The sequence below is a fragment of the Nansenia antarctica genome, assembly GCF_963989245.1.
Source record: "Nansenia antarctica genome assembly, chromosome: 9".
Lineage (NCBI taxonomy): Eukaryota > Metazoa > Chordata > Actinopteri > Argentiniformes > Microstomatidae > Nansenia > Nansenia antarctica.
Window position 1 is genome coordinate 37,178,321 of NC_137679.1, and position 14,342 is coordinate 37,192,662.

General features: G+C 42.3%; 1 protein-coding gene across 1 annotated transcript; it reads right to left on the reverse strand.

Annotated features, from left to right (window-relative positions):
• Window positions 1–640: 640 nt before the first annotated feature.
• Window positions 641–3,612, reverse strand: irx3a (iroquois homeobox 3a; the record flags this gene model as incomplete). The annotated part of the gene is made up of 4 exons (XM_080538832.1): window positions 641–832; window positions 1,199–1,265; window positions 1,777–2,836; window positions 3,397–3,612. 4 exons carry the CDS (start codon window positions 3,610–3,612, stop codon window positions 778–780), a joined length of 1,398 nt encoding a protein of 465 aa, XP_080394958.1. The 3' UTR covers window positions 641–777.
• Between the last annotated feature and the right edge of the window lie 10,730 nt (window positions 3,613–14,342).

The following is a 14,342-nucleotide window of genomic DNA, read 5'->3' on the forward strand; positions in this document are numbered from 1 at the left end:
CTATGACAAATATCACATGAGAGCTGTGATTGCATTTCAGGCTACACCACAATCCATGTCTCCATCCAGTTTAACATCTCAACCCAATAAGTTCTAAATCTCAAATATTCATTACCTAATTTGTGCCATACAGTTTCAGACGAAAATTAATGAAAGAATTATGCATTTTAATTCGTCTGTTAGGCCTCAAAGGATAATCCCACAACATTAATATCCAAATGTACGACGCAAGACCCAGCTAATTACTCTTAAGTCCCTCGAATATGAAAATACCTAAAATCCGCCTCGAATATTTACTTATCAGAGCCACTTAATAAAGCATAGCCCTATTTGCCCCAGGCTATATAGACACACAGGCGAAAAGTAAAGCATTGCAATTCTGACCATTCCAAATGGGAAAGCATAACTAGCCTAACATGCAATTCAAAATACTACCTTCACAAAACAATCACCAGACACCCTGCATATATAGAACCACACGTGTTTGGATAAAGTTGCAGCAGTTCATTTATTAGCCAAAATATATACTTTCTTGTACAATTTGGTTCACAAGTATGTACATTTTCTTAACTTTATATACAAAACATTTGAACATCAAATCCTCACAGAACTTACAAAAAGAAAAAAAAAAGAACTCACAGACTACAGGTTCATACATTATTACATTAGCAGTTTTACACAGGACATGCTTACAAGGTAAGTATACAGAGATGTAGTATTCTTATTTTACATTCCTTACAACATATTAAAATGAAATAATAAGAAAGAGGGGAAAGCCTATGAGGAGGAGAGAGCCGATAGAAGCATCGCAGCTTCTAGTTGGTTCTGAGGCCTGCAACACACACGGGCAGTAGAAAAGAAATAAGTCATGGAAATTATCAACCTACAACTACAAGCATGTGAACAGCTTGAAAAAGAAAAATATTTAAGTGATGTAAAATGGAAATAGCGTAGTAAAAATGAGAGCCGCGGTTGTAACCATTGTAGTGAATTTGAACTGAGGTTGCAATATTATGCAAATATTTTCGAGGCCTTTACGAAATAGCCTAACAAGCACAGGGGGGATTCTTCTAGTTCATGTCCTACTACACATATGGCAAATAGGATAGAGTTTGAATAACTGTGGTATTCATAGATTCAAATATGATGTGCATCAAAAAATAAATTACCCAAATAGCATAAGTTGACAGAATCTTACCGTCTTTGAATTGAGTGGAAGGCTGTTTTTAACAACTTTTTCTCAGCTTCCAAGGCACTAGATTTTTCTGCAATAACAATGGTAATAAAAACAAAAAAAATCCCATTAATTTATCTCTCTTACGCAGTGAATGTAGTCTTTATATTAGGCTGCCTGGAGTGGAGACCCCAATGTCAGTCACGGGTTGTAAGGGCCTACACACACGTACAATACCCTATGACACATGGGGCCCAACTGTAGAATTGTAAAAGATCCTCGGAACATGAACGCCCATTGAATCCTCACAATAAACCACCTGCTAATAAGATTTTTTTAAAGTACTGACGTGGGCATTTATTTCAACAACCTCTGCCATACCAAAATATTCCCTCATTTCAAAGCTTTCATACCACCTTGTAGTATTTATGTCACATAAACGATAGCATGGAAACACACTTTTTTATGATCATCTTTACGGGCCTAAAAAATATGTCCAGGGGCAGGCCTTATTCGTAGCGTTAAAGAGGTTAAGTAAAGTCTGAAATATAGTAATAAACAGTTGTTTCATACAGGCTGGCCTCAGTGTTGGTGACATGTACCTGTTGTAACGGTTGTGTCTGAATGGTGACTCTTGTCCTCCGTGTGCCTTTGGCTGTAGAGGGCCAGGCCGTTCACCGACGCCTGATGGTTCGCCAGGCCCAGGTAATGGTTCGAGTTCAGTAACGCGAGCTGGTGAGCAGAAAAGGCTCGGTTTGTCCAGTTCTGGATCTTCCCAACGGGGCAAGAGATGAGTCTGTGAGGGGTCGAGATGATCGTCTGGGCGCCGGCGGGCCCAGCGCAGTTGCCGTTCATTTGAGGAGATTTGCGGGGATTGTCAGGGGTGGTGGCCGTCTCGGCCAAAGACCAAATCTTGGGCTTTTGGGCTGCGGGGGCCGCGTTGTTTTCTGACGGCGGTGAGTTGATGGAGTTGGACACCGGGTTGAGTTTCAGTGGTTCGCCGCCGTTCGGCTGATGTGACGCTTTGATTTCAAACGAGGAGTGGTGATGATGGAAGTGCTCGCCTCGGTCCACGTGAATATCTTTGCCCCCCTCTTTGACCACAACAGCCTTTAGAAACCTCTGATGATCGGGCCCTTGTAAATCCTCATAGCCGTCTGAAATCTCAGAGTCGCTCCTGCCGTCTAGTTTCGAATCAGCGTGTAGGTCGTCCTGGTCGTCCAAGTCGTCCTTGTTCTCGATATTTTCCGTGTCGATATTTTCTAAATCGATTTCTTCCTCGTCCTCCCGCTTGTCCCCCTCCTCGTCTCCCTCGTGGTCGCTGTTGTAAACGTTTCCCTCCTCGTCGGTGCGGCTCCGGGGAGTCCAGGTCATCTTGTTCTCCTTCTTTAGCCTCCTCCGGGCGTTGGCGAACCAGGTGGACACTTGGGTCAGGGTCATTTTGGTGATGATGGCCAGCATGATCTTCTCCCCCTTGGTGGGGTAAGGGTTCTTACGGTGCTCACTCAGCCAGGCCTTGAGTGTGCTAGTGCTTTCCCTGGTGGCATTTTTGGGTCTGGAAGGGTCACCAAACTGGTACTGCCCATAGGGGTAAAAAGCAGGGTGATGATGAGCAAATCCTGGGTGTTGGCCTGGACTGTCTTTCAACTCATACTGGGCACCCTGGAAGACAAAAGAAGAGAGGACCCAAGAGGACATGAGAAATGATGCAAGAATCCATATTTCCAAAATGTTACTTTCTGATAAGGCTAAATAGAACAGAAACGCATAGTTTAAATTGTATTCAACTCCAATTATGCACCACTGGACGTTTTTCTGGCATGTTACATCTAGCAAAACCATGTCCACGCAGTATAGCAGTCTCTCCTCTGTTCTATACTTTATTTATAACAACAGTTTCACTATAGTCTAGGCTACAATTTAACTGTAATTCTACAAATAAGATTAATTTGGATTTGATCAGATTTGTTTCTGTTCTGTAACGGGCGAATCAAGTGGAATTTAACCGACATTTCGGTTAATGTGCTACTTTTTTGGCTACTTTTTCTATTTACAAAAAAGGAGTCAATAACAAAGTTCACCGACGAGCACGGTCCCACAGACGGATCATTGTCTCAACAACGGAACCTGTCCTGACTTCGTCCCTTCTCAATTTTTGTTTTGAAAAAAAAAAGAACGAATGAAGGAAATCAAAAAGCATGAATAAGTAAAAGCGCACTCACCAATTGATTGAAAATGGATAGATCATTTGAATACGGAAGGAAAGCTCCATAGCCCTGTGCCGCGGCGGCGAAAGGCGATCCATACATAGTGGAGAGAACGTTTGAGAGCGCCCCGGACGGGCTGAGCTCTGTCCCGGCCCGGGCATTGCCGATCCCCTGGCGCTCCGGTGGGTATATCGGTCGGATGTACTGATATCCCAGCTGCGGGAAAGACATGGTCGGTAGAAAAAAGTCTGTGCTGCAATCACAAAAAAGCAGGGAATCGCCCTCACGGTGCGTACTGCGATATCCACTTTACTTTACAGTGAGTACAACAAAGTGTAGAGGGGGAAGTCTATATTTCCTCCGAAACAGCCCAGTGTAAACGATCCGATCGCGCCTTCCTCCCTCACTTCCCTATTGATCTGGACGGACGAAGGTCAGGTCCTTACAGATTGCCTTAGATTATTGGGACTCCTGGCTCTGATTGACATTTCTAGTCGTTTTAGAAGCCCCTCCTATTTCTCAAATCTCACCCCCTCATACACACTCTCGCTCTCCCCGCGCCCTCCCCCTTTTTTTTCTCTCTCTCTCTCTCTCTCTCTCTCTCTCTCTCTCTCTCTCTCTCTCTCGCTCTCTCTCTCTCTCTCTCTCGCTCTCTCTCTCTCTCTCTCTCTCTCTCTCTCTCTCTCTCTCTCTCTCTCTCTCTCTCTCTCTCTCTCTCTCTCTCTCTCCGTATTTCCCTTGGATAAGTACACTGACGTCGCGATCTCTTATTTGAATGGGTTTCAAATCTCATTTTATGGCTCGCCAATCATTTCATTTGTTATGTGTTCGCCTCAGCCCTTCCCATTTTACTGCTAATTCACAATTTGTGGTCATTTGCAGAAATGGTAAATATTGCAATGTTGTTGAATGATTAATAACTTCACGTAAGCCTATAGTGTCTGCAGCTTTGTTGATGTATTGTGTCTAAAGTATTATGTGAGAGGCAGAGACTCACTGAGACACCTAACTTGTGTAATTTTGTCTCGAGTGTTTTGAACGCATGCTAAAAGCCCATGGCAAAGTTGTGTTTTCGAACACCGTTTTTTGAGGTGTTGTGGACAATTCTAACAAGTGGCAAGCGAATCGGAGTCAATTCACTCTTAATTTGAGACATCAAACGGTTAGCATGTAACCATTTGACATCAAAGAGGAAGTTGTCAAGAAATGAAAAGCTGGGTGATTAGCTCATGCACTGTTAATGAATGCAAAGTCTGAGTGTCAACAATGAGAATGATACGTAATATACACTATTGTGGATTGTGGCGGATAAGTGTTGATTATAAAAAACGACACTTTGAAGTATGTTCGAACAGCAACATTAAGCTAATATTGATGACTATGACAATAAAATAATATAACACCACCACCAACAACAACAATTATAATTATACAATAATATGCCCAATATTAATAATGATTGCAATAGCATAATAATAATAATAACAATAATAATAATAATAATACATTATAATTGCACGTGTTTTCCTTGTTGCCACAGGTTTTATACTGTACATAAAGACACAGAGAAACAGAGACAAATACTGCAGGCAGGCCTGTTGAAAACAATTTTGAAAAAACACAAACTCCATCTAATTTAGTGTTTCTGTATTAAGGCTTCAATTCCAGGAAAACATCTTTACAGACTATAATTCATAAAGATTAGGCTATACCTTTAAGAAATCCAGTTGATGAATTTGATAGAATCTGTCATTTCATGTAAATAATGCGGATTAAAACAAAGCATGGGAATCAGAATTGAAATTCCATGAATCAATATATAAGAATATGTAGGAAACATCCATAATCGCATTACACCCCGTCTGTGTACCATCATATGTCTGTTAATCGTTTGCAAAACAACTGCATGGGTTGAATTATTTATTGTCTACAGTTTATTTGAATATGATAAGTCTCAACGCAATATTGACATGCGAGATGAAATCTAATCAATCTCAGTTCAGTTTTGATGATGTGATCCGGTTTCCAAGAACTATGTACTTGTTTAAACCTTTAATCTTCTTTTTGAGCTGATACTTATCATTGTCTGGGAGGGATAATAGCAGCTATAATTCTCATATAGACTGGCCCATAAGGCTACGCCTGGTTTCCATAAAGTCACTGCCCGAATCTCCGTGTTTCCTCTTAACGTGCTGGCATCTTGACATCCAACCGAACCCGGATTATGGGGTTATTAATTACAGCGGCTAGCGGATGCCATCCGACCGGAATGGTAATCACTACATAGCCGTCAATAACACTCTCGCAGAGTGAACCGGGGGTTCACACGCGCCAGCTGAGAGTCAAAAAACGGAATAATATTTGGCACTAGAAGGAATGTGTTTGTTGAATGAGTTAAACTAAAATAAGTGACGGTAATAAAAGTGAAACGCTGTATGTAACAAGTCACACACGCGCGCACGCACACACACACACACACACACACACACACACACACACACACACACACACACACACACACACACACACACACACACGCACACTGAATAGCCTACAGTCGCGAAGTCAGTACGAGCTTTGCGTTATCAGCTGCAAGTTGTGAGTGTAAACCGAGGAGTCAAGCCACATATCAGCCAGTGATGTCCGCTCTGAAGCGCTCCGAGTTCGGATGGACACGTGTCTCATCCCCGGGACCTGTCAAGGCCCCAAGGACTGCCTCTGATTTATTACCCCAATCAAACACACATGCACTAACTTAACACTTTCACACCGAGCCGGGAAACTGGCATAGCCATAAAAACATTAAGGCTCTCTCCTCCGCACTGTATAGCCAGAACCCCTGAGTAACCTGCTCTCCCAGATCCCCGCCTGACTTCCATAGGCTCTGTCAGACACAGTGAAATATAAATCAAATGCACCAAACACTACACTAACACTATGAATGGTCTTTAGTATTGTCATTGATATAGTACAGGTACCAAACAACGACATTTGGGAGGGGGGGCTCCCCTGGTGCTAGAAAAAAAAAAAAAAAAAAAATCTAACTACACTAACACTACTAATACAATAAGGCAGTATACAGCCAAAGCATATACTTAATGATAAACTAATGGTGATAACAAACTATATTTAAAAAAAACATTAGTAAAATGAGAAACATTATAGAAATATAGTACCATATCATATTAATAATAATCTCAAATGTGTTCATGTTTTTTCTATAGGATTATCCTAAATGTCCTATATACATAACCAATGTTTTGGTCATGTAAAGGAGGACTATCACTTGATAGTGTGACTTGAAGGCTGAGTTCTTTGAGGCTAATTATGCAGATGACACAATTTCACATTCTCATAGGCGTATATAAGAGTGGTTCCTTATGCAATACACAAGACGCCAGCGACACATCGCAAATGATGAAATGAAGCTCAAGAAACAGGCGAGATCAAAGGCTTCAAACAGAGGCTCTTCAAATTACACATTTGGATCTTTTCCATAACGCCTAGGCGACAGAAAACTAGTAACACATTTCTTATCACACATGGAATCAATTTTAAAGGAGCCTTCTGATCAAAATCGGTTAATTGCGGTGACAAAGGATTTGAAAAGAAAACACAATTAATGACCCTTGATGTTTTGGGCATGTTGTTGGAAGAGGGGGATGGTGCAAGTGTGTGTGTGTGTGTGTGTGTGTGTGTGTGTGTGTGTGTGTGTGTGTGTGTGTGTGTGTGTGTGTGTGTGTGTGTGTGTGTGTGTGTGTGTGTGTGTGTGTCTGAGTGAGTGAGTGAGTGAGTGAGTGGGCGAGTGAGAGAGAGAGAGAGAGAGAGAGAGAGAGAGAGAGAGAGAGAGAGAGAGAGAGAGAGAGAGAGAGAGAGAGAGAGAGAGAGAGAGAGAGAGAGAGAGAGACATGGTCAATCCAAATCGCATTTTCCTAACTGCCTTTACAAACAAGGTTTTATTTTGTTATTTCTTGGAGGGAGACGTTAGTAAAACCCACCAGCTTGCGGAGTTTGTTTAGACTAGTCGGAATTTTGCATCTTAAGTTTCATTAGCGCAAAGGGTATGAGGGCGAACTGTTGTAAAGATTATATATGAGAATGAAGTGATTTACAACTATTTCCATACCTATTTATGATCAAGAAAAGCCATGATGGTCATTAGAACATTTTTACCTCACGATGATGATACTTGCAGTAAAACTATTCTACACATGCCATCAGAACCAATGAGAAGTGCCTGTATGTCCACTTAACACACGCAGAATCAACCCCTCCTGACTTTGCAATAGTTGTGTTGTTTGATGAAATCCAACTTTTGCTGACAAGGGGCTATAGGTTCAGAGTAGTGCGGTAAAACAGTACAACTTCCTTTATCTCGGAATATGCTTTTTCAAATACATCAAATACAAATACAAATCCCATTAGAGGAGAAACAAAAGGCCAATAAATTACGCGGTGTGTAAAGACCAGAAGGGCTTAATCCAATAAATTAAATAGTTTAAATAAATAAATAATTGTAGTTCGTACCAGAAGCAAGTGTACTTTCAAAATAGATTTAAAGTTTAATTTTTACTGTTGGGATAATTTAAATAATATGATTTTAATTACATTACACTAACCAGCCATGCATATTAAACAGATAACTTTTGAGAAAAAGAAATTTTGAACATAGGTCACTTGTGTGCACAGCAATTGGAGACAAATTAATAGTCAATGGACTGCAACTTATTAAACTGCATTATAACATCAGTTCAAATAGTAAATTAGCAAAGCACTTTACATTTAACTTGTTAACAAGGGGGGCAGATAGTAATAAGACTGTTATCACCAACGACTGTGATTGTTTTAGATTTATGAAATTAACCATAGTAGACCCACAGCCTATTGTATACACCATTTCGATTGAAATACCAGTAATAGTGAATTCATGGAGATATCAATTGTTTTCAATGAATGGGATACGCTGTTGTATGGACCTGTCTTCTTTTTTTTGCATTGTTTTAGGTGTAGGCCATTATGCAAAACCACATGAACTCTGACCTATGCGTGCAGTGAATTATTTTTGAAATAACACTCTAGGATAAATAAGAAAACAAAGCAGCCTAATATTTCAGCGTTACCCAAAACCTTTTTACTGCATCTCTCCTATATGCAGCAGCTGTGCAGGCGATACCCAAAATAGTATATTATATATATATATATCGCATTATTTAACAGAGCACAGTGGTCGACTCAGCTGTGTACGTCTTCACTAATATCTACCGGGACCGTTACTCTCGCCTGCCTCATCATTGAGGTGGGGTGCAGAGGCAGAGCTTCAGAAACGAGCCCCCCATAAAAGACCGAATTTGCGACTAAATTGTGGAGCTGTTTGCAGCCACGGGCAGTAATTGATTGAGAAGGTCAGAGCGCCTCGGTGTCAAATGGCCTTCTCCATGCAGTCTCTCCTCACTGCTTTGGTAAATACTATGCGGTCTGTCCTGGGGGGATCAGAGTCAGCCTTGTTTTATTAGCGGTCCCGGGTCACTTTATTTCACCGTTATTTACCAACATTATGTCCTCAGCGAAATCCTGGCAGTTTGTGTTGGATTGTGGTTGAAAACTAACCCAAGGCAAGCCACAGACATTTTTTGGCCACAGCCCCCCCGCATACCACCACATTCAGTGGCCTTTATGTAGGAGTAAATCAGCCACAGTGTTATTTACTATTATCCTGTTATTATTATTATTAGTAGTAGTATTTACAACATCCAGTTGTGTCGTTGTTATGTTGTTATTTCTGTTGGTTGTTGTTGTACAACATTGAAACATGTCTGAAATGAGGCTGGTTGGTTTAGCGGTAGGCTGTGCTTATTGATTGCGCCCATTGTGATCATTTATTTTATAGGCTACTACTATCAGCCCCTGTTAAGTCTGACGTCAAAAGTGACGTTTAGCCATTTCCGAGTCCGAACCAGAAATTCCCTCCACCAGAGTACCTGTGAACTACAGCGGAATGACAGTTTAATCGTTTTTTAGACTCGGATCTATTCATACAAGGGACACAATACTTTCCCGTTTTCTCCATATTGTCAGGGTATTTGAGCCTCGAAAAGGTGCTATATAAATATAATTAATTATTATTATTATTTCGGCATTTCGAAGACAGCGCCTCAGCCAACGTTGGACCCGGAAACACGTCACGACTTAACAAGCGGTAACCTCTCAAACACCGCTATTGAACATTCACCGTCACAGATTTGACAAAACATATATCCATTAGGCCTATCCAATAACACACATGGACAAAGAAGAGCAGAACTGGACATAGGCAACGGCGTGAGTGGCTTTTATAACATTGCATTGAAGGTGTGTGTGTGTAATGCAGCCTACTCTCTATCCATCCCACCGCAGTTTCCCCTGCCTGTATCAGTAACACAAGGCATTGATTTTACGGTAAAGTCACTTTGTAAAGGGAATGAGTAACGCTGGGCTTCGCTATCACTGTATTACACGGGTATGGCTCACGTAACAAGATGAACATTGATTCAGCATTAACGGATGGTCGATAATGAAATAAGTAACTTCAGCACCGAATTAAAATGCAAGCTTAGGTTGGTGCTGCTGCCAGCCAGGGTCGGTGAGAAGGAGTGACAACGAGGGGGGGGAGAGAGAGAGAGAGAGAGAGAGAGAGAGAGAGAGAGAGAGAGAGAGAGAGAGAGAGAGAGAGAGAAAGAGAGAGAGAGAAGGGGGTGGGGAGGCGGAGAGAGAGAGAGAGAGAGAGAGAGAGAGAGAGAGAGAGAGAGAGAGAAGGGGGTGGGGGGTGGGGAGGCAGAGAGAGAGAGAGGAGAGAGAGAGAGAGAGAGAGAGAGAGAGAGAGAGAGAGAGAGAGAGAGAGAGAGAGAGAGAGAGAGAGAAGGGGGAGGGGGGTGGCTCAGCGTGGGAGGGGCTTAATAATAAAGTAATAGCTAGCAGAGTAGAATCTCTGGTCCATGTATTAAATAATCAAATACAAGATAATTGTACTGAAAATCAATATTGATATATCATATATTGATATTGTTACACTGTCATTCTTTGTCTTTGTCTATAGACCGGTATTGCAGTAGGATTAGATATACCAACCTGTTCTCAAGACAAAATATATAGCCAGATTCATTGGATGATAATGGTAATGATATGAACAGACCACAAACGGTATGATAAATACTTACAAGTGCTCAACATGTCATCTTATGAATGACTTTCCAGGCAGTATGGCCGTACACCTGCTATTTCCTTCAAGAGAGAAGATCATATATCAATGTAATAAAATACAGGTGGTTCAAGATCACTAACAGTGGTCACTATTATCTCGATTTCTATGAGCTAAATTCTCCATCTTTGATTATTGTTTAATATCAGTTCCCCTAACTCAATGCCAGAGTAGTACAGGCCTTTGCGATGTGTAATTTACAGACCCAAACATTTACTTTATAGGTCATTACCCAGGCCTAACATCAGGGTTTGCCAAGACTAAACACAGACCACGTCCCCTCAGTAGCCCTCAGTGGGGGTCAACACGGAGAGACACTTGAAAGGGCTCACTCACCGAGGGCTATCCCCTGGAAATATGCTATCAATCCCATTGTCATTTGGTTCCTCGGTCGAAGCGATGAGGTGGATGAATGAAGTGATGAAGTGACGTGTCTGGATAAAGATCTCAACCTGACGAGGCTGAGACGCCTCCAGCACATATACCCAGAAACCATAGCCTGAATGCTGTCCTCCTATGCTAGATAGGCCCGGTTTAGAAATACCACTGCCTCCCCCCCCTCCCCACACAGACACACACACCCGCTCTCTCTCTATGTATATCCCAACTATGGGGCTCGTTTGGTCCAGAGAAACCCAACAGTGCCCTTTCATGGCCCCAATACTCTCTTGCAGTGCGGCCAGACAAATATCAGATTGCCCCTGCTTGGGCCTACTGAGCCTAGACAAAGCCTCTCTCTTTCCAGCTGTTGCTGCTGGCCGGTCTGAGGCTGGAGGAGCAGCAGCTGTACCAACATGGTGGAGTTGGGGGTCCCTCATCTGCCAGGTGCCCTGGACACTGCAGGGGGTGGCTGGGGAGGTGGGGTGAGTAGTGAGTCGTGAGTCGGGGTCTGAACAGTATACAACTGCAGAAACTTTTTCTCGGTTCTGCTGAGGTCACCTCTCTATGGTGACGAGGGGCAGAACCAGAAACAACTATTAAACACAAGAATAAAAAACAATTGACTTCTGGGTAGTATGGTATTTGGAGAGGGTAGATGGTGAATGATAGCATAAGCAAATAAGTCCATCAACATTGGCATGGATGGACAGCCTTAAACCAGTAAGCTAATTCTAGCTAGTTTTGGTTGATGATTTGCATACTGGTGAACAGATTGTTGAACTTGTTGAACATACTGGTGAACTCAATTGTCTTCAGTTAAATTGTTGTTACACCTATCAACAACTCCACGTAACCAAGCTAACTTTGACAAGCTAACATGACCTGATAAAACCATACATCAGCTACATCACTGATATTTCTGTAACCGGTATACACAACAGTGTTTTATTAAAGGGACAATCTGGGATTCAAACAATAACATAGTGTTCTCCCTGACACTTTATTTGGTTGAGAGATGAGGCTCTAGAAATGTAACCACTCTCAAATACATAGCTGTAGGTGCATGAAGGGGTAAGACAGTTGAACTAAGCTAATGAGGCATTTAGAAGTTACATTCTTCAAGAATCAATGGCGATATATTATTCATTTCAAAGTTAAACAATAGATCTGTCTATCACAAATTGCCTCTTTAGGTGTCATAATTAGGAAACTACTCTTGCTCTGGCAGTAATGTTTCATTTCTTAACCTTTATTTAACCAATAATAATTTACATAACAACCTGATGTTCTAGAACAACATTCAAAAATTACCTGTGTGTTTGATACCATTCCTGATGCCGTGCCATGCATTACAATGAGCCCGTCCTCCGATTTCTACCTCCGCCAGACTCCCCTGCTGCTGTTGTGGTGGTGTGTGTGTAGGCCTAGCTAGCATTTCTAATCAGTTCAATTGAGTGTCTCAGCATGCCAACTGTCTGAGGTCAGAGGAGGCTTGACAGCCACCACTTAAACCTCAGCAGGGCAGCTTTGATAAGGATTTGCTTACCTAAACATTGTGATCATTAATGAAGATGATGCAAAGCAGTAAATGACAGCCACGGTGTGTGTGTGTGTGTGTGTGTGTGTGTGTGTGTGTATGTGTGTGTGTGTGAGAGTGTGTGTGTTTGTGTGTGTGTGTGTGTGTGTGCACACGATATACAGTACTACTAATATACCATTATCTTTTGGATCAAATAGTTGGATAATATCAAATATGTAATGGATGGGAATCATGATAACTGTGAAAAATAAAGTTACCGAAATGACTATGTAAGTACCCATATAAACAAAGCTAAGTAGGCATAGCAAGTCTGTTTAATCAAAACAAGGAGACAAAGCGTCAGTGACACTCCATCAGCAGATTGGCCTGTTCAGCCTGCTGCTTTTGGCTCTAACACATCACTTTTGTTTGCAGCCAACAGTAATTGTTTGTAGATTCAGATTTTGCAGTTGACTTGTGAAGAAGAAAAACGCTAACTCTCCTCCCCTGTGTGTGGGTCTGCGTGTGTGTGTGTCGAGAGAGAGAGGGAGGGAGAGAGAGAGAGAGAGAGAGAGAGAGAGAGAGAGAGAGAGAGAGAGAGAGAGAGAGAGAGAGAGAGAGAGAGAATGTGTGTGTGTGTGTGTGTGTGTGTGTGTGTGTGTCTACACGTCTGTTGTTGTACAACAAGCACTGGAGCAAGACTGGACCCAGCTGTCAGGTCACTGCAGTCACAACCAATAATGATTACACTCTCCCAGCTCCTTAATTCCCTCCTCATAACCACAGACTGGGAGAAAACCGCCCCCTTTTATAGAACAATACGTCCATGAACGGGCCTCATCATCGTTCTCCGCCCACTCTTATCAGCCTCTGAGGGGCTGCAGACCCCTTCATGGCTGCGTGTGAACGCCTGCTAATCTCTGTGTATCTGTCAGATTTACCCAATGAGCACCCTGACACTTTCTCCCCCCCCCACCTCAAAATGGATCCATCACCCCCTCTGGCGCGGGTAGATTATAAAGAGCAATCAATACATATGTGGCGGAAAAAATTCATAAGGCGGGAGCAAAAAAAAAAGACGACCTGCTCTTCAAACGTCAGATCTGAGAGTGTTGTTGTCGTGGTAAATCATAGTAAGTATCCTCTTTCCAGCGAGTTCTTGGTTCGCCCGTCCCTGCCAGTGTGGTTATCGTTCAAGAGTTCAAGTATTTACGTCATGAGGCCCCCTGCTGCCAGCCTGGGCACACTGATGCATTAACAGGCCTCAACAATATGCGTATCGCTCATCGGGATCATTTCATGGGATTGCAACATTAAACGGTAGCCATCAGAGCATATATTAAAGAGGCCCTGCAGCCTGTCCGCCATGGTTTCCCACGCTTAATGAAATGAGTGGCCCAGCGCCGCAGTGGATTAGGAACAGAGGCTGGTAGAGTGTATATTCATGTATATATACACATTATTATATATCGGAAAAGTGTCTGCATCCTATTCCCAAGGTCCCTTTAAGCCCCCGGACCGGCAAAGCAGTCAGGGCCTCGCGTGTGCGAGGCGGAAGAGGAAAAATCACTAATGCTCTTAGCATCAAACAATAAATCCTCAAGTTATTTGCCACCATGTTTAATTAAATATTTTGAGAAGAAAACCCTGTGATTGATTCGCCTTCCCTATTGATCTGGCATCGATTGGGCCTCCGTTTGTAGGCCCAGCTGGGCTAATGCTAAATGGTGGCTGAACTCCCCTGAAATAAATTGTTAAGAACTACTAGAGCAGAAACTAAAATCATGTGGACAAATCACATGTCCCTTAGAGCTATATGTATGTGTC